The sequence below is a fragment of the Eurosta solidaginis genome, chromosome 5, assembly GCF_040869045.1.
Source record: "Eurosta solidaginis isolate ZX-2024a chromosome 5, ASM4086904v1, whole genome shotgun sequence".
Classification (NCBI taxonomy): domain Eukaryota; kingdom Metazoa; phylum Arthropoda; class Insecta; order Diptera; family Tephritidae; genus Eurosta; species Eurosta solidaginis.
This window is the reverse complement of record NC_090323.1, coordinates 15,312,828-15,334,868: the sequence shown is the minus strand read 5'-3', so window position 1 is coordinate 15,334,868 and position 22,041 is coordinate 15,312,828. Positions and strand designations below refer to the sequence as shown.

Below are 22,041 nucleotides of genomic sequence, written 5' to 3'. Positions count from 1 at the left end.
CTGAAAAACTGTCAGGATTTACACAGTGTTCTGCAAGTAGGTGAGAGCAGTGACTTCCAGCCTTATGAGTTGTATGAGGAGTTACTAAATATGATTCCAAATTTACCCAACTCTATTAAAGACGTGAAACATTTGCTACAATATATTATAGAGAACAATTTACCCAAATGTTTACATTGTCATTAGGATATTGTTAACAATACCTGTAAGTACTGATTCCGCTGAAAGGAGCTTTCCAAAATTGAAACTAATTAAAATTATTTAAGAAATACTATGGATCAAGAAAGACTCTCGGCTTTGGCAGTTTTATCTATTGAAGTAGATATAGCATCTAAGTTACAAACCAATCAGTGAGGAGTTCAGTAAGACCAAAAGTAGAAAATGTTTGTTTCTTTAATTTTTTCACCATACTAATTTTAAAAAAAAATTTTTTTAATTTTTTATTGTTTCAAAAAGTTATATGTATGTAAAAATGTATGTTTGTTTCTGAACGAATAAAAACCGTCTCATTTCAAGTGATTTTTTATTTTGAATTCCCTTTTTGTTGCACCATGATAGGGCCTCGCAAAATGTACCTCGCCCACATAAATTTTTTGTCTTGCGCCGACACTGCGGGTGATTGTCGCTTGCCCGGCCACCACACAAGCAGAAAGCATCAAGCGCCATTTGTATTGAAAATTCGTAGCGTGCAGACGTAAACATATCATCGGATGACGATTTTTTATTGCTTGTAAATTTTGCGAATTTTCATAAAAATGTTTCAACTTTCTTCTAAGAATTTTTTCGAGTATGCAGTTTTGTAGCTTATTCAATTTTAATATAATAAGATGCTAATCTTAAGCCACTAAGAAAATTACCTGATTTTTGGCAATTTTTTTTCCATACGACCTTTGCATTCGTAGGTTTCAATAAACCGCAACGTAAAATCTTTTTCTACCGCGAAGATGCTCACCCTACAAGAATACTGACTATCATATGACTATCATCTGATTGTCAGCAATGTCAACCTAACGATCAGCGCCTCATACAAACTTTCTACCACAAACTTAAGGGGACTTGCGCAAATGTGATGTAAACAATTGCGTAGGTGTGAGTTTTTGTCTCATTCTTATACACCAACATGGCCTACTGATTAAGTATATCGGGGTACTGCTGCCTCTCATTCCTTTTCCTGGATCAGTGCTGGGACTCTAACTATCAAAAAGTGTCATAAATGATAGTTTACTGTAGATATCAGGTTTGACTGTTATACTATCATAAATGACCATTGTTATATTCCGCCAAAAATGAAACAATGTTTTTTGCTTTTTATTTACTTTATTTCATTACGTTTTTAATTTTGTACGTGATAAAAGCATACGTGTTTCTTATTTGTTTAAAATAAATAGTTTTATAAGAATTCGAGTTCAGAATGTCCAATTTAAATTCAGAAAATAACAAAACAACAGAAGAGCGCTTTCCTCATGCGGAAACACATTTAAAAATGAATCACCACTAACCACTATTATTTTTCGCGTATCAATTTTTTGAGTGCGCCCCACACATTCCGACAGCTTTTGGTAGTTTTTAATATTATTTTCGATTTTTTTCTTTTAGCATGGAGCTTTGAAATGCTCTCTTTTTCATTTTTTAAACTTATTTTTTTTTTTATATGGTTTTCGTCGGTTGAAAATGGCGGAATGTAAAAAAATAACAAAACAACCGTGATAATCATTTGATTGCCATATGACAGTCAGTAGTGACAACATGATTAAATCGGATAAACTGTTCTCGTATACATAAAATTCCGTTGAGAATTATGTATCTGTCTCACATGCATAATGGTATCTGCTGTATGTTCTTTTGTTCTGTACCAGGTGTCCGAAGCTTTCCCAGTTTGAGTCCTTTTTCATAATTATAGGCTGTCGTTGGGTACATGCGGACATGCGTGAGCGAACAAAGGAACATACATAAATTTGATTATCAATGTTTACGTCATCGCAGGATCACCATTGTCAATTACAAGTGTGAGTGTATTAGTAAAACTATCAGCGTTTCTTGTAGGGCATTGCACGTTCTCACAGAACTAAAGGCCCCATTACTGATACTTAAGGCGGTGCCACAATGACATTTTTCATATAGATGCATTTAACACAAGCTTATGCATTCCAATAACATCGCCACAATCAACCAAGATGTTGCGTTTGTAAATATGAAGGAACTTCAGACGTGGCAATTGAAGTTTATTACGCCTTGCCCATTCACATACAAAATTTCGCGAAGCACTGGTATAAGCATTATCCCCTTACAACAAAGATACTTGCTAACATATTTTGTGTCGTATTCATTTGTTATATTACAGTTTTTACCTGCGAAAAATGTCAGAAAATTTACCAACCGGTGGGAAAAATAATTTCACTTGCAAAGTGTGTCAACACCCTTAACCAAAACAAATGTCACATTCTTCTTCTTATGCTTTGCTTGTAACAAAATTTGGGAGATGGGCTACTTTTCAATATCAGATGGCGCCAGTGTCGCTCATTCTACCGTTCTCCATAAAAATGCGTGCAATCTACTCATAATGCATAAGCTTGTGTTAAACTCATCTATATGAAAAAGTACTTATGTGTCGGGGCTTTTAGCATAGACTTGACTTTACTTGAGAACTGTCACTTACAGTTCTGTTAAATGAACATTGCATGTTACTGATTACTCAAAACATAGCAACACTTAACTTGACTTAGAAGTCTGTTGAATTTTGAATTTCTGTGGAAGTCATATATGTAACACTTCTATATCACTACTACTGAACTGTGCAGCCTGTCAAACATTACAGTACAGATATACAGCGAGCGAAGGAGACAAAATCTCAAGGCTGTCGTTAATTTTTTTTAAAAAGGGGGGTTTAAATATATGTATATTTCAACAAGCCGTCTTGTTTCTATCAATATTGTTCATTAGGCTATTTCGTTCTCCAAATGAAAAAGTAAGCTTTTGTTTTCCATTAGTAATATAAAATTTTTGATTGTTTTAAGAACTCCGCAGATTAGCATTACCGATTTGTGCTGTGTGCGCAGATATACGCATGTAAATGAGCCCTTAGTGACCAAAAAGCGACAAAAAAAGCAAATAAATCCAACTGACAACTACGAATTTCTCATGCACAGAATTAACAGTTACAAAGTATGCGTAGGCGCAACAAATGGCATAAATTGAAAACAAATCTATTTAGCGGTCGTAAGGTTTTCAGCTGGTAAGTAAAATTTACAAAATTGATATTATTTCAACACCAACAGCAGCCAGCCCAGTACTCATATTTTGTTCACTTCATCAAAAATTTATTTCATTGAAAAACTCAAAATAAGTAAATTTTTTAAAACTTTTATATATCGTATGTTCCAGCAAATTCATTTTAAATTATTTTTAAAACGTTTAAAGAAATGCTTGTTGTGATGTACATATGTATATGTGTATTTTCATACAGGTATATTTGAATTTTTTTCATTTCAAAAATATGAATTCTTCGCCTTGTTTTGTTTTTTTTTTTTTTTTTGTACTATTTATGTAAATAATGTACTTTGTATAGCTGCAGCTCATGCTTAAATAATAAAGACATCAAGCCTTGTATTGTATTTGTTGGCGTTTTCATTGTTTAATCGACTAAACTGAGATTTTATAACAATTAGTATTCAAAAGTTGGGTAAAGGGGATAGTGACCCATTGGTACCCCTTTAATACTTTTTTTACATACGCTACTACAATTCACTAACACTAACAAATCCCGCGCATGCGCAGAACATACATTTGCACAGTTTCAGCAAATAATGATTGACAGAAAATTTGCACATTAGGAAGATAGGAACCCTGCAAAAATTGTTGGATTACGTGTTCCATTTTCTTCATGTTGGAGTACTCTAACAATACTCCTTTGCAATGCGTTTGCGGACCACCATCAGCCGATCATTGCTCGTTTTTTAACGACAGTGATCACGACACGATGACGATCGAACAGAGTTGCCAAAAGTAAAATATTGCATGCAAATAACTGATAATAAAATTTTACTATGGCAACTCTGATAAAATGCAACCGCGCACTGGTTTTATGTATACATTCTATAGTATGTATAGAGAAATATTAGTTTCTTTATTCACGCAAATGCTAAATAACATAAGAATATTCGTAGTATAAAATATAAAAATTGTATTGCCCCTCTTCATTTACTTTCATTTTAAATTAAATTCACTTCAATAATTCTTTCCGACACAATTCCTCTTTAGTACTTTGGCATATGATCCTCTGTGGGTGCTCCATGGAGTACTACAGTGAAAGTACTTTGGAAAGTACTCTCACGTATGTACTCTATGGAATACTCACAAACAAAGCGAGAGTGGGATCACCTACTCCTCTCCTAGGACATCGCAATGTTAATTGGAGCACATTTTTTGTATGAATACAGATTAGATTTGGAGCAGTCCTATACTCCCAAAGGAGTATTCCTTACATTATTTATAGAGTACTCGCGTTTTTTGAAGGGATGCCAGACAGTGGCGGATCTAGGATTGGTACTGGCGGGGCTTGAAATTTTTTCATTTTCAAATTTTGTTTTTTTTCCATGATGTGGTAAATAAATGTATACAGAATATAAAATGACATAACAAAACGAGGATTTCCAAAATTTAAAAAATTAAATAACTTACTAATAAAGTACAAGCAATATTTTCTGAAATGAAGTTCTTCTTTTATTCAGCACACTCGAGATAATGATATAACAACCATATAAAAATAGTCATAAAAACTTTTCTTTCAAACGCACTTATTGGTGGCTCAATCTTCTATCGACCAATCCAAAGATTCGAGTCGGCGGGGCTTCGATTTACAGAAAAGATCGGTTATTTCTTCAAAGTCCGTTTCTATTTCTTTGTGGACGTTCCCTAGTGCCAGACCAGTCAGTCGATTTTCAGACATATTGACTCTCAAATAAGTCTTCAAGCGCTTTAGAACAGAAAAAGAACGCTCTGCGGTCGCTGATGTCACGGGGATAGTCGCAAATATTTGCAACAGTGTCGTCACGTTTGGAAAAAATGAAGAAAAGTGTGCTGATTTAATGATTTTCAGGGCATCAGTAGCTGTTTGAGCACTCTTGAATGGATCACTTTTGCAATGGTTATGCCACAATAAAATCTCATTTTTCAGCACTGTCTCATTGTGACTGGTAAGATCTTCTTTATAAACTTTAGCAGCAAGTACAATTTCTTCAATCGGTACTCCTGCAGAGTATGCTGGAATCAGTCCCTCCAGAGGCAGTATTTTCAAAAATTCACCTTTGAACCTTGACGTCAATGAAGAAATCATGTAGTCCAGGAAAGGGTAGTAAATTGTAGCTCTGTAATTCGGGTTTAGCCCCTAGCCCTTTTTTGACCCTCTTTAAAATGTTTGCCCCTTTTTGGCTCCAAATCTATTTGGGCAACTCGGATTTTGAAATTTGTAATGTGTGTATTAGAGGTTTACGCCGATCACTTTATCGGCGGCGGCGTAGGCTCTATTATATACGCCGGTTTTCTTACTTTAAAAGCTTGATTTTTCTATTTAAAAAATAATATTTAGGAAAGGTTTTGTTTATATATATTTAAGGAAATCCACGTGTTGGCCATTTCGGAGAGATCCGGGGTTTTTGCATCAAAATCTCGCAGACCGTTCAAAAATTTTCATGGGTGAAAATCCGTATAATCCTCGGCGCATCTACATAATTAAAATTTTACAAGGACCCTGGATAAAATTTTTAAAATGTAGACCAAAGATTGCAGACGTTTGTGTTCACAACATTGATTTCAATAGTCTTCGTTAAATCAAATTTAGAATGAAAGTCGACGGATTTTAAATTGAAAGTTGTTCACTACTGTTTTCCGGCTATACGATATAGGAGCTCATTATGGATGACCGCGTAGCTTCAGTTTTCAGACAAGTTCGACTGTCCACTACGTTAGGGTAGTATCACACACGGTCATTAGTTCCACTGGCTTGGGAAAGCTTTTGCTTCACCACTTTGAGTGTTCTTGCGAAGGACAAAGCCTCGCCTGGTAGATATATGTGCCTACGTATTCACAATTGTAAAAGGAGCCGTAACGTGTAGGTAATATTTAAACTTGGTTGATAGGCTATAATCAATGTGATTCACACCAAGGGATTAGTTTTGGATAGGTCCGCCAACTTTAGGAAATGTCCAACCGGGAGACTTGGGTGTTGAAGGATGAAGGGTGAAAATCAAAATTAACATTTCATACGCTATTGTATAGCTTCGCAAATAAACAGCAGATGTTTGAATGCAAGACTTAGTGATTTTTCAAACCCTTCTCATAAGTACATATATCCTCAACTTAAGTATGAGGTAAGAATAATTTCAAAGGAGTGTTTATGCCCCTAGAACCTACTAAGGGATTTTGCATCACTGATTTCGCTTATTCTTGAGGACAATTTAAAAACATTTTCGCCTTGGGTCATTTTATTTGAATTATGCAAAGTGAGCATATAAATTTATTATATAACATTTCTTTTAGTATTTTGTTTTAATAACTTGTTGAATTGGGTGATGGAAAGTTCGTGTTGAGTTGACATCGAAAGCGCCTGTTATTTTAAATAACTTTTGAATAGTTATAAAGAGTTAAATTTCGCTTTTAGTTTCTTTTAACTGGCAGTGATGCGCATACGTTGATACCACTTTCGACCATATCCGACAAATTTTAGACATGAACAATAAATGGCCTAAACAGTCTTAAACGAGTAGAAAATATAGTAACGCGCCGGACGCCGCGCCGCCACGCCGATATTTTTGACATTCGGCGGCGGCGTGCGAAAAACGACCAAAATCGGCGGCGGCGGCGGCGTTTATCGGCGGCGTATATCTCTAGTGTGTATCAAATGACATCTAAATTTTATTTTATTTTTTTCGTTATGATGATGTGGCAGATACACAACGTAGAAATGAAAAGTTAAGGAAATATTTTGCATAAAACGCCACTAAAGAATTTTTTTTTATCAGATATTTAATAAAAAAGCAAGTGCCAGCAACAGCAGAAAACTTCGAAAATGAAGAAAGCGATGAAAGTGATGAAAGTCGTTTCGATGACAAGACGAGCCATTTGTGCCAGCGTTAAGTTTTTTCTTATATTTGGCGGAACAAAGTAATTACTGCTTACTTAACGTATTTTTATTAATAAAAAATATAAATAGAATTATAACAAGTAAAGACGGGGCTGACAATATGCTGTTAAGTTTTTAACGAGTAGAGCCCTCTATGCCATTTATATCAACTTTCAGAGCTTCCTAACCATAAGAAAGTGAGTTTAATTCAATTTCTGTAAAAAATGTGAGATGCATTCGGTAAAAATATTCACAGCAGACAATTTTTGGCATAAAAAATTTAAAACCATACCGGGTGTCCTCAGTATGCCGTTAGGTGCAAAATGCACGTAACTCGCACGTATGATACCTCAACCATGCACGTAATGACTTAGTTCGAACGGAGGGGGACGGGTTTTAGCCCCTAGATCCGCCACTGATGCCAGATTGTATGCGCTAAGTGGAGTATAATCGTGGCTAAGTTGCCAAGTTTACGTCAAGTCAAGTCAAGTCTATGCTAAGTATCAGTAATGGCGCCTTAACACATTAATGCTTGTCAACCACGTCGGCCACGATCAAATAGACCAGCTGTCAAGCGAAAAAATTTTGATTTTCTTCAACGCGAAGCCAACAAATACGTGTGAGCACGATATCGCCCGATACGCACTCAACTACCCGTTGCTATGGTAATCATCAAAGCAAATTTGTGCGTTGCACGGCAGCTTAATATGTATCTAGTTCATAGTGTACAAGTACAAGTGTGTTGACTTATCTGTCAAGAATTCTGACAGGCACTCGCTGGATTCGGAATGACATCGAATTCAAAATGGATACCATTACCGAATGCTCCGAATGATTGAAAAATTGAAAAAGTCCATACGATTGGTAGTCAAAAATGTTGTCGTTGAGACTAAAAATGCGACTCTAGACCTGAGATTTCCATCAGGTGAGCGAGGCTGTTTGTAGTTTTGACGTTTATCGCTTAGTGAACACACTTGGTATAGGTACACTATGATCTAGTTCAATTGCTGATATGTATAGCATTTCTGTTCGTTTTGTATTCTGTAGTCGATTTTTTGACAGCTGACCACTTTTGAGTTGGCAGCACTGAAACAAATAATGTAAATCCGCCAATATCGCATTCCAAAAACTTTTTTATGTAGCAAAATATAGATGCAGCCCTACATTGAAAACACCTGTCAGACGAAGCAACACATTAAAGAGTTGTAAAGATAAAAGCTATGGTCGCTTCAGAGCGTAAAGCGGCGAGGCCTTTCAGAGTTTCTGTCTTGCGATGTCAAAGCAAAGCAACGCGACAAAGCGTTCAATGTACGACCGTCTTAATGGTGGTGGTTTAAGCCGTGGTTACTCACGAACGTACGTAGAAAAAACGTGTCAGCTGACACGACCTATCTTATGAGTGTGCAATGTAAACGAAAACTCACCGACGTGCAACGCCCGTACGTACGTAGCCCGGAACGTAGAAATCAAAACAATTTTGATTTTTTCCGTAAGAACGTGTCAGCTGATCGCTCTCTCACTAGACAGGGTTGCCCAGTAAACTTTTGTGCGCTAATTTTTGACCGTTTGCAGTCTTATACAAAAACACCTAATTAAAGTTTGAAAAATTGTGAAAATAATTCGAAATAATTATGTAAAAGTGCAGATTAGAAATATGTAATCTATTTATATTTAATTAATATTAATTCCAGCCTTTTACAACATCAAAAATTAAATTGGAAAAAGTTGATGTTTCCATAAACATGCATGCAAAATGGTCAATGGCAACAGTGCTTATCTGTAAACAATGCACACACAAATATGTTATGTACATGTACACAGACCCATACATTGATTCCTACGGGCTTGAAAGTTCGGTCAAACGTGCTTCGTACGACAAACGGCCGTACGTACGGCACACGTCGGTGGTTAATTGCCGCATTAGTTATAAAATAGGTCTGCCACATTTTTTCTTTTAGACAATATAATGGCAGCTCTGTTCACTCTACGCCTATTCATTTATCAGCTGCACATCCATATATATCCCTATGTGTATGTATGCGTGTAAGGCAACAATTTTTTTGCAGCTTAAGACATATTTGCATATCAAAATAATTAACGTATATGCTTTCTTTGCCGACACTAGACAGCTCTAACAACTTGAAATAGGATTTTAATGTTGAACATAAGCAAACTTTGTACTTAAATATGTATATGTAGCGACGATTGTAAAAAAATACTGGGTTGAATATGTGTGCATTCATTTGCACACGATGTTTTTTCTGACAACGCACAAGCAGTGTTGCCAGGTGATGCAAAAAAAGAAGCTAGATTTGCAAGAAAAAAAGGTTAGAAAGGCTAAATTTAGTAAAAAAAGAAGCTAAAAAAAGGCCAGAAATTTTTTGGTTAATTCATAAAATTTTTTTTTTTATTTTAGTTTACACATTTGTAAATAAAAACTTATAAACATAACTTAAGCATAACTTCCTATTTCAAAACATATCAGGCACATTTTCCTTGACTAGCACATGGAATTACTTTAAATGATTGCATATGTGTATATACATAAAAAAATATTAAAAACTAATTATTTATATAAAATATTCCCAGTCTGAAGAATCAGAAGAGCTTAAGTCTGGGTATAAAGTTTGGCTATTTACCATAGATATGAGATCATCAGTAATTTCAAAGTCATTACAACATTTAGATAAGCGTTTTAACGAGCATCTAATATTAAGCAGCGCATTAAGCATTTTAATTTTTAGTTTGTTCCTTAATTTAGTTTTCAGAATTTTCATGCCACTAAAAATTCTTTCAACTTCCGCGTTACTGAGTGGTAATACTAAAAAACTAAATATTAATTCGACAAGTTCTAAAAAAGGAGGTTCGTTTAATTTTATGTTCTCGGACTTCCGACCAAAATTCCATGGTGGAGTGTACATTTTTCCATTGTATAGTTATAAGTTTTCCCCACTGCAGCTCTATTAATGCTATTTGACTTGAAGAATAACTATACTTCTCTTTTTCAAAGTAAGAAAATACATCTGGCTTTGAAATTTCCAAAGAATTTTCAGCAGAAAAAGAATTAATCTTTTGTAGAGAACTTATATGATTAGGTATTAGGTGTTCACAGGAACTATTGAAATTATTTTATTTTAGAAATTTTTAAAAATACATTCGGAGTAAAAAAGGCTAGAAAAAAGTCACGAAGCTAAACCCAAAATTTCGAAGCTAAAGGCAAAAAAAAAGGCTAAATCTAGCCTCGAAAAGGCTAACCTGTCAACACTGCGCACAAGTAATGAACAAAAGAGTATGGCTCTCTCGCACAATGGGCTAACCCGAAGAGTGCTCGTCATAAATATATGCATGAAAGTTTTATGATTACCTAAAGCAAAGAAGCTAAATGCATACTTTTCATCCTTCTGCTTTAGCTTTCTTCATATATCTATGCAACAAGCAAAGCCAGTGAAATACAATTTAGGCCGAAACTAAGATCTTTCAGAATGATGTATCTCCATTTATTGAGAAATCACAAATTCTACTTTTTTTTATTTTCATAATGAAATGCTTAAATTATAAGAAATATGGTCTTCTTTGAACCTCTTAATGGCGTTTTACAAGTTTCAAATGATTACTTGCAAGTGAAAATGTACGTTCCGACAAAATATTCGCGACATTTTTCCCTAGTCAACTTGGTCGTGTCGTGTCGTACGACTGTCGCTAAATGTGCATGGCTCCATAAGAATACACGCAATGAATAGTTTGTTGCTACATGTCGCGTCGTATAGTATGCATGACCTTTATTCGCAAACTAGCCGTATCGAAAGCTATTGCACGGACTCTGACTGGACCTACTAGAAAAGATTTATTTTCGTTTCAAATTTTTTCACGTAAATAGACTTAGATGCGCATTAATGACGATAAAGTTTGTATTCCTGAGGCTTTCATACGACTTATATGATGAAAAAGTGAGCATTTCAAAATTCACAGTTACTGAATACAGTCCCTGTACACAAACATGTATATACATCCGCAGGTAGCCAGCCAGCAAGTCTCTAACAGCTGAATTCAGTAAGCCGTCTCTGGTAACTATTAGAAACTATTTGGGGTGAAAATCACTTTTGAGACAATTTGCCATTCTGTAAGCTGTCTCGTGTCTCCAGCCTCACAAAAGCAATCACTAATTTGTGAGCTGGGCCGGGGCAGATCACAAACGTGAAAATTTTAGAAAAAGTATGAAAACTGTTTGCGAAAAACGCTTTAAATATATTATTTTATTCCTCAAATTAAAAAACCCATAGAAAAAATTAAAAAAAAAACAAAAAATACTTAAAAAAGAAACATCGAACTCTACGTGGCGCCGCTGAGATTCGAACCTACACACTTTGGGATTTTCTATACAAAATTGTAAGCGGCGTCTCCGCAAGCTCAGCTAAAATACCACCCAAAATTATGTTGACAAAATGCAGTGCTATATTATTTGTTAAATGTATGAGTAAATTGTATTTTTGGTGAATTTCGTTGGTATGGTGAATTGTTTTTGTGACTTTCGTTTACTGAATACCGAAATCATCTCAAATCACAAAAATTGTCTCTAAAGGAAAATCTCAAATTTAGAGACTTGAGATGAGACTGAATTACAGAATTCAGCCATAAGATTAAACTACGTAAGATACTTACGGCTGAATTCTCTAATTGAGTCACATCTCAAGTGTCTAAACTTGAGATTGTCCTTTAGAGACAATTTTTGTGACTTGAGATGATTTCGGTATTCAGTAAACGAAAGTCACAAAAAAAAAAAAACTCAGCACATCAACAATATTCGCCAAATTACAATTTATTCATACATTGAAGAAATAATATAACATTACATTTTGGCAACACAACGTTGTGTGGTGTTATGGCTGAGCTTGCTAAGGCGCCGCTGCAACTTCTGTATATAATATCCCAAAGTGCGTAGGTTCTCACATTGACTTCGGTTTTTATTAAATATCTTTTTTTTAATTTTTTTCTGTGATTATTTTAAACTTGAAAAATTAAACTTTAACGTCTCTTTTTCTGAAATTTTCGTGTCTGTGATCTGCCATAGCCTAGCTCACAAATTAGTGGTCGCTTTTGTGAGACTGGAGACGCGAGATAGCTTACAAAATAGCAAATTGTATCAACACTGATTTTCACCCCAAATAGTATCTGCTAGTGACTAGAGACGGCTCACTGAATTCAGCTGTCATCAGCGTAATTATTTCACGATTACCTATTTGAGAGCGGCAGTAGAGAGCAACATTGACGATAGAGAATATAACTAGAGAATTATATTAGAATACGGATAGACAGCTATTATACTATGATTGAAGAACTATGTCCATTTGGTTTGAGACCACTACGATTCTCTTATTTTTCCGCACTATTTCGCTTAAAGGTCGAAGAATAGGGCTAGTTGTCTAATCGACCTAACCTAACCTAAGCGATGTCTAACTTATGACTTTGTTTAACAAGTACACTTACCTTCATACCACAGTAGTCTCAACATGGTCCTAATGATTAAGAATAAGAAATGTTCGAAAAATAAGAAAAAAAATTATTTTCTAAAACTGTGTTTTTTCTTTTAAGGAGTAATCTTTAAATACAAATAATACACTTTATTTCCATTCATAAAAAAATGTGGTCGAAACTATATTGGCAGGATCACCCACACCATCTCGAAGTATGATTTCCAAAAAAAGACAATTAAAGAAGTATTCACGAACAAAGCGAGAGGTCGAATAACTAACAGAGGCCGATAAAATTTGGCGAAATTCCAAACCCAGAAATAAGCCAATACTTTCCCCAAAAACCTCCGGTTCGCGATATCTGAATATCGAGTCATATTTTCCCGTTGGGTTTGCAGTAAGGTTTTCTGAAAGAAGCCTTCCAAAAATGAAGACAACATTTTTAAGAGAACTAGTTGGTTTTTAAAACGTGATATATTGTTTTGAAATAAAAGGCAGTTTACGTGACGAAAAATCGTAGTAAAAGTAGCATAAAAGTGTTTTAAGCACTTTCAGGTACAAATATCTTTAAAACTAGAACCAATTTAAAAATTCTGATACCGGAAACCGATTTAGGAAGAAATGAGTCACATGAACCAATCAATTTTGCTTTAGGGAACAAGGAAAAAATGAAATGCAGCTATCAACGTCTCTTTGCCGAGTATGTTTTATGCCGACTCCGAACGATCTGGTCCCATTGTACACCCTTTCTTTTGCGTGCTGACGAGTTTAGGGAGAGATTGTGTGTTTATCGGGTTTTGTTTTAGATTGATGACACACTTATGGGCAATAAAATAGGGACAACAAAGAATTCCATCAGTACTCAACATTCAACTGGTAGAAGACCTTAATATAAGGTTTACCAATTTTTTGACTTTAAGGCGGGGTATCCTGGTTATAAGAAAACGTCTAGAAATTTTTTTATTTTCCCATTGTAAGCCAAACTTGATTTGGTTTTCATTTAATATTTTTATTTTCTTCTCTTATTCATTTTTATACTTTGTTTGCATAACGGTAATCCGTAACGGCATAAACTAATCGAGATAGATATAGACTTATATATATCAAAATGATCTGGGCGAAAAAAGAAATTCATTTAGCCATGTCCGCCCGTCCGTCCGTCCGTAAACACGATAACTCTAGTAAATTTTGAGGTATCTTAATGAAGTTTAGTATGTAAGTTCCTGGGCACTCATCTCAGATCGCTATTTAAAATGGACGAAATCGGACGATAACCACGCCCACTTTTTCGGTATTGAAAGACGGATAAAGCGACGAAACTTGGTAGATGGGTTGACCTTAGACGCAGAATAGAAAATTAGTAAAATTTTGGACAATAGGCACCGCCCACTTTTAAAAGAAGGTAAATTAAAAGTTTTGCAAGCTGTAATTTGGCAGTGGTTGAAGATATCATGATGAAATTTCGCAGGAACGTTATTCCTATTACTGTATGTGTGCTAAATAAAAATTTGCAAAATCGGATGACGAACACGTCCACTTTAAAAAACAAATTTTTTAAAACTAAAATTTTAACAAAAGATTTAATGTCTTTACAGTATATAAGTAAATTATGTCAACATTCAACTCGAGTAATGATATGGTGCAACAAAATACAAAAATAAAAGAAAATTTCAAAATGGGCGTGGCTCCGCCCTTTATCATTTAATTTGTGTATAATACTTTTAATACCACAAGTCGAACAAAAATTTACCAATCCTAGCTTCTATGCCGGTAGCTGTTTTCTGTGAAAATGGGCGAAATCGGTTGAAGCCACTTCCAGTTTTTATACACAGTCGTCCGTCTGTCCTTCCGCATGGCCCTTAACACGATAACTTGAGCAAAAATCGATATATCTTTACTAAACTTAGTTCACGTATTTATCTGAACTCACTTTATCTTGTTATTAAAAATGGGCGAAATCCGACTATGATCACGCCCACTTTTTCGAAAAATGAAAAAAATGCCATAATTCTATACCAAATACGAAAAAAAGGATGAAACATGACGAGTGGATTGGTTGTTTGACGCAAAATATAACTTTGGAAAACACTTTGTAAAATGGGTGTGACACCTACCATATTAAGTAAAAGAAAATGAAAAAGTTCTGCAGGGCGAAATCCAAAGCCTTTGGAATCATGACAGGAATACTGTTCGTGGTATTACATATATAAATAAATTAGTGGTACCCGACAGATGATGTTTTGGGTCACCCTGGGCCACACTTTGGTCAATATCTCGAAAACGCCTTCAGATATACAACTAAGGGCAACTCCCTTTTAAAACCCTCATTAATACCTTTAATTTGATACCCATGTCGTACAAACACATTATAGAGTCACCCCTGGTCCACCTTAATGGCGATATCTCGAATAGGCGTGCACCATAGAACTATGGCCCACTCCCTTCTAAAATACTCTATAATACCTTCCATTTGATGCCCATGTCATACAAACACATTCCAGGGTTAGCCTAGGTCCATTATCCTACATGGTGATTTTCCCTTATTTTGTCTCCAAAGCTTTCAGCTGAGTATGTAGTTCGGTTACACCCCAATTTAGCCTTCCTTACTTGTCTTTATGCAATTTCTTGTGAGATCAGGGCTGCAAACATAAATTTAATTAATTTATAAACAAAATTATAGATCGAAAACATTAAAAGGTAATAGTCTAATTGAGGGGTTGACTGCTAATACGCTATAGCGTAGCCCAGGGTTATTTTTTATAACGCAGAAAGGTGTTCTGCGCAAAAATACGATGGATCCGTCCCCCCGGTTTCGGAGGTACCCGCGGGTATTTTTTCGGTTTTTCGTTAATATCTTTTGAACGCGTTAAAATTTTTATTTTCCGCCTTCCAATTATTAATACTGATGCCAAGACGCGTCGTTTGAAACCTCTCTCGATATTTTTGGTAGCGTATTAGCAGTAGACCCCTTCAACTAGATTATTACCCAATAAAAAAACGAGTAGTGTTAAAGTGCCTTAAGTTGAGTTCATGAAAATATGCGATAAATATTATCCTCTATATACCCATCTATAAAATTTAAGGGTAAAAGTTCCAGAATACCGTCCATTTATTTTTGAATATTTCTTGCTTGGCATAACATCGTTATTGCCCAGCTTTCATTAATTTGTCCCTATTTTGTTGCCCATGAGTGTATATGTGATGACGGAAGCATGCCTGTATGTTGCTGCATGAATTTAAGTATACACAATTTTGTACTCGCGAGCGTGCGTTTGTCCCACTATTAGAGAAAATTTTCTACCACCACTTTTGTAAAAATGTTCGATTCATTTTCACTCTGCCGTTCATTTTGTATATAACTATTTGTGCAGGTATATATTTATATACGCATTTGCTTGTACTCTTTCATTATACAAAAGTCTTCTAAGGAAATAGGGTTGTAGTCGTAAGCGAATCATTGGCGTGTGTAGAACGTGTTTTTTGCAAAGAAAGAAATTTTGTGATGAGTTCAAGAGTTTACGTTGGTGGTTTGCCGCAAGGCGTCCGGGAAAGAGATATTGAAAGATTTTTTAAAGGTTATGGACGTACACGTGAAGTTTTGTTAAAAAATGGTTATTGTTTTGTTGAATTTGAAGATGATAGAGATGCAGATGATGCCGTCTACGAACTAAATGGTAAAGAAATATTGGGGCGCAGGGTTGCCGTTGAATTGGCACGCAGCACACCACGTACTGGTGGCGGTGGTGGTGGTAGAGATCGATATGATAACGGCGGTGGTAACAGACGTGGCGGTGGACGTTATAATGATAGAAATTCTGGAGGAGGTGGTGGTGGTGGCAGATCACGGTTCGGACCACCACAACGCACTGAATATCGTATAATTGTGGAAAATCTATCGAGCAGTGTTAGTTGGCAAGACCTTAAAGATTATATGCGTCAAGCTGGTGAAGTTTCTTTCTGCGATGCACACAGACAGCGACGCAATGAAGGTATTGTGGAATTTGCTTCATCATCCGATATGAGGCGTGCAATTGAAAAGATGGATGATACAGAATTGAATGGCAGGCGTATACGTTTGGTTGAAGATCGTTCTGGTGGTGGTGGTGGACGTCGTGGAGGCGGTGGTTATGGTAGGTCACGATCCCGTTCACGTAGGCGCTCACGATCACGTTCCAAATCACGACGCTCATCGCGTTCACGTAGCCGCTCAAAGTCACGCGGCCGTTCTAAGTCTAAATCTTTAGCTGGTTCACGATCACGTTCTCGCTCTCGTAAGCGCACCAAGTCAAGGTCCAAATCTAGGGCTGCTTCGACACCACGTAAACTACGTTCTATATCTAAATCACCTTCACGCTCTAGATCGCGTCATTCGTCGGGATCACCAGCAAAACCACGTAAAGATTCACGTGATCGCTCACGGTCACGCAGTCGGCGTTCACATTCCGGGTCTCGTCGAGATTCACGTGATCGCTCAAACTCGCCATATGATAAATCGCGATCACCATCAGCTCACTAAGTTAAATCAAGAAAACTTGATGTGGACGTATGTATTAGCAGTGACATGAAATTTATATGGATTCGGTAAGCATGATAAATGTACTCTTAACAATAATGTTCTTAAAACTTGTTTCCCCCTTCTTTTTAAAATAATAAATAAAACTAACACTCCAAGTTATCATAAGGAAAGATAAGGTATTCAATTGCCTGCAATAAAACTGAATTAGTTCTAAAATTGCTATCACATTAATGATGTGATTATTAGCTAATCGCACGTTTCTCAATGCGGCTATGAAATATTTTAAAGCATGGTAACCCTAATTTACCAGACATGCATTGTACATGGCTGCTCGCCATATCGATTTTTCTTCAAATGGCGATAAAAGCAACAATTCCATGTTAACTATTTTCTTCTACCAAAAAGGTAATGGAATACTTTTAATGTTTTACTTGCGCGCCACATCGGTTTTCATTGCGGGTAATGGCCTTCATTTTGTTAAGAAAGTATTTAATTTACTATTTGCAACTTTTCATTTTAGTAAAATGGTACAGTTTAACATTTATGTATGTACGTCTATATATTGCTATATTCAGCTGTCATCCCCTGAAATTCAGGCACAATATGTATGTACATATTCCCAGAGTTCACATAGCGTGTCATGTACAGAAGCGACAATAACAATGGATACATACCAAGCAAAAAGAACTTTAACCTACGCAGTTTTTTTTGCTAAAGAATTAAATGTTTTCGATATATACCAAGGCCAATCCATACAAGGTGGGGGCAAAGCGAATTCAACTAATTCGCCATGCACAAGGTGAATCCATACCAGGTGGTGCCAAAGCGAATTCAGCCAATTCGCCATGCAGAAGAATGTCAAGTCAAAAGAAAATTTTCATTGATTTCGATTAACTGACATATTGCTTTGGCTTTGTATGGAAAATTATCAAGAAGAAGCAATCAGCTGTTGGGATAACACCACCTTACTGAATTCGCCTTGGCCATGCAGAAGAACGTCAAGTCAAAACAAGGCGAATTCATTACCAGGTGTTATCCCAACAGCTGATTGCTTCTTGTTGATTATTTTCCATACAACGCCTTGTACAACAATGTCAGTTAATCGAAATCAATAAGGGGACTCATTTAGCCTTATAAATGCCTTAAAAAGTGTGTAAACGTATAAATTTACCTAGTGCGTAAACGAACTGTCAACTTTTTTAGGAAAAATCCTTTACACAATTTATATAAATTTACGCGCACATTTCATGGTGTAAACGCGGTAAACTCAAAGGAATGCAACCTTGCAAACATAACAGCCGTCATTTTCATAAGAAATCTCCAACATCAGCAAGTCATTTACAAGAATATCTTAGTAAAGACGTTTCAGTTTTGATTTTTCACTTAATCTTGGCATTTTTTAATTTGAATAATAATCACAACTTTTTTGGCAATAATACAGCGTAATACTAGGTGCGCTCTTATAACAGCGTGTGTAAATGGATATACACCTTATAAATTTATATGCTTTAATGAGTCCCCCTAATTGAAATTTCCTTTTCACCTGAAATTCTTCTGCACGGCAAATTAGATTCGCCTTGAGTCAATAGTACAAGGCGCTGTATGTAAAATAATCAAGAAGAAGCAATCAGCTGTTGTAATAACACCTGGTACTGAATTCGCCTTGGATGTATACATTCTCGGCAATATTTGATTTACTGTGATTTTTCATTTGATACATTTTTGGGGGTTTGAGCACTAAAATTTGGCATGTTACCAGGGGTTTCTCTGCGCCTGCGGCGCACGTTTAATTTTAACCATGCGCCATTATTTACATGAATTAGAGTAATGCCAACATTGTTTTATTACTGAAATATTTTTTATATTTGCATGGGTCTATTATTTTTTCCATCAGTGTATATCTATACAAAAGTTACGTGTATGTGTGCATTCATGTGTACTGGGAGAAAATACTGGTTTTCGGCTTTTGCTGTTCATTTGTGGCGGGAGAGAGCGAATGAATATTATGTAGTGAATTGAATACTCTACAAAAATGGTGGACAAAGCAAATGCAAAAGTTGTATGTATTTATAGGGCGTCTTTAATATACTGCCGGTTTTATGAACCCAGCAGTAAATAGCTGTAGATAGCCGGCTATTGCGACAGTCATGTAATTTTAATATGGAGCAATATTAGGGTGCCACGTGTAAAAGGAGGAAATACTTTTCTTTATTGATAATATTTGCGTAACCATACAGGCGACGGCGGCAAATCAGCTGATTGGCCCTTTTTTAATGTGATTTGCCGGTAAAAGACTCGAACAGCGGTCGTCTGCTGTTACGCGTCCAAAAATATCGGGAGAGGTGCAAAATACGCGTTTTGTCTTTTGTTACCGTATGCTGGGAGCACTGGAGGATTGGAAACGCGTCCAACCTCCCTTAAAAGATTGGCGCCCAGATTCATCCGTTCGTGACGCTGGTAAATATGCTGATCGGAATAACTTGAAATTCCAACAGCATATTCGTTAGAACTAAGTAATTGGAATAATAAATTGTATTAAGTAGTTTAAGTTTTAGGCCTAAATGCTGTCGCGCCTCTGCTTTGTTTGCGAACCAAACTTTGTATTAAAGAAATAAATTTTATAGGGGCTGCTCATTTTCACGAATGGAATCCAATCTTTTTCCCCTCCTGCCATTTGGCTAATGCTACTTTGAAGTGGTTACTTAAATTTTTTTTGACAGATATTTCCTTTTGAAATTGTGTTAAAAACTTTAAAATTTAAATACCTAGGTACTTAATTCTATTTCGAAAAAGCCCCCATTAATTTTTATACTCAGGCTTTAAGCGTGAGTCATTAGTGCCGTATGTCGTATCGCTGTAGTCATATCCCTAACGCAATCAGCTGTTTATCGTTACGACGGTAAACCAAAAACCAATTGGTTGGCTACGATACGGTTACGACCTTAGCGGCACCAATAATCGATTGCATTGATTCTCATAAGGTTGGTCGAATCAGCTGTTAAAAGGTTACCGATACGGTTACCGATAAAGCACCAATGTCTCCAGCTTTACACAGAGTATATTAACTTTGATTGGGTAACGGTTGGTTGTACATGTATAAATGAATCGAGATAGATATAGACTTCCATATATCAAAATCATCAGTATCGAAAAAAATAAATTGATTGAGCCATGTCCGTCCGTCCGTCTGTCCGTCCATCCGTCTGTCGGTTAAGATGATAACTTGAGATATCTTCACCAAATTTGGTACACGAGCTTATCTGGACCCAGAATAGATTGGTATTGAAAATGAGCGAAATTGGATGATAACCACGCCCGTTTTTATATATATAACATTTTGGAAAACTCAAAAAACCTGATTATTTAGGAAATAATACACCTAGAATGTTGAAATTTGACGTGTGTACTGATATTGAGACTTGATAGAAATTTGAAGGAAAAGTTTAAGATGGGCGTGGCACCGCCCACTTGTGATAAAATCAATTTTACAAATATTAATCATAAATCAAAAATCGTTAATCGTAACAAAATTCGGCAGAGAGGTTGCCTTTAGATATTATAAGGAATGCTTTGAAGAAAAATTAACGAAATCGGTTAAGGACCACGCCCACTTTTATATATAGGATGTTGAAAAGGGTCGTAGACGAATAAAATAAGCTACATCTTTGCAAAAAAAGAGCTTTATATATCATAGGTAATTTCCCAAGTGGACTTATAACAATAAATAGGAAAAACTTCAAATTAATAAAAATGGGCGTGACACCGCCTCTTTTATGACTGAACAATTTTCTATGTTTCGAGAACCATAACTCGAAGAAAAATTATTTCAGAATAGAACCATATGTAAATGTATTATTGAGCAGCCTTGTAACACTATTAAGCACACAAAACAAACAACAGCATTTCAAGTGTACAGCTGGGTATGTAATGTTCGGTCTCACCCGAACTTAGACTTCCTTAGATACTTGTTTTAATTCACGTTTTTATAGAACGGGAAGCGATTCTTACAAAAATGTATTAAGGCCATCTTGCAGGAGGGCAAGTTATATATATTTGTTACTCGGGAGTTGGGTTCTCTTGAGGGGTCAAACTAATAAATTTTTGAAAATTTTTTAATTAGCTCTGAGGAGAAATGTTGTTGTTGTAGCAGTGCTTCGCCACATCCAATAGGTGCGACCGATCACATATGGTCATCAATATCCTCTAACGTGAGTTCAAGGAAACTTGCTGTTTCAACAGGGGTGGACCATAATGAGAGGGGTGTTAGAGACGTTGGTTCCACATTACAATTAAAGAGATGGTTGGGTCATGGGGGACACTTTGCAAGCGGGGCATACATTTTGTATGTCGGGATTGATTCTGGCCTTGAGCTCGTTTCGAACCTTGAATCCTTTATCAATAGGCCGATAAAACACAAACATTTTGCGATCATTATTTCATAAATTTTACGTATAATATATGATTCTAATTGTTTTCTATTTTTTTTTTTCTACAGGTTCTATGAAGGAAGACCGTTACATCAAATGCTTACAGAAAAATATTAAAGCAACTGATTACTTGTATTGATATGACATTTATAAATAAATTACTCAACTACATTACAAACAAAAAGAGAGTTGGTACGTTCACTTCACTTGCCGTGTTTGGATTCTCCAAAATGCATTTCTTAATTATCTGCATCGAATACGATATTTGGTATGGTTTCACATGAGCGCGAGCGATCACTCACCCAATTGCAAGATAATAGGTTTTAAACTATCGGCGCCCACTTTGGGTTTTGATGGCGAACTTAGCACAACCGTTACAATTAATTGAAGAGTTACTAAGAGCTACGTTGAATTCAATGTGCGAGCACATTTTCATTATGGCCGACTGGTAGGAAGTGGCGTAACGGTATATGTAGAATCAAAACGAATGATGAATGATATGAAGCATGTGAG

At 35.9% G+C, this 22,041-nt stretch overlaps 1 protein-coding gene across 1 annotated transcript; it reads left to right on the top strand.

Moving 5' to 3' along the window:
* The first annotated feature begins 16,005 nt into the window (after positions 1–16,005).
* Positions 16,006–21,712, top strand: LOC137253961 (serine-arginine protein 55-like). Its single transcript, XM_067791564.1, has 2 exons — positions 16,006–17,166; positions 21,597–21,712. The coding sequence occupies exon 1, from the start codon at positions 16,088–16,090 to the stop codon at positions 17,099–17,101; it is 1,014 nt and encodes a 337-aa protein (XP_067647665.1). The 5' UTR covers positions 16,006–16,087; the 3' UTR covers positions 17,102–17,166; positions 21,597–21,712.
* The last annotated feature ends 329 nt before the right edge of the window (positions 21,713–22,041 follow it).

What these genes read in the sequence shown, in the direction of transcription:
- LOC137253961 (XM_067791564.1), top strand. Translation starts at nt 16,088, where the DNA reads ATGAGTTCAAGAGTTTACGTTGGTGGTTTGCCGCAAGGCGTCCGGGAA.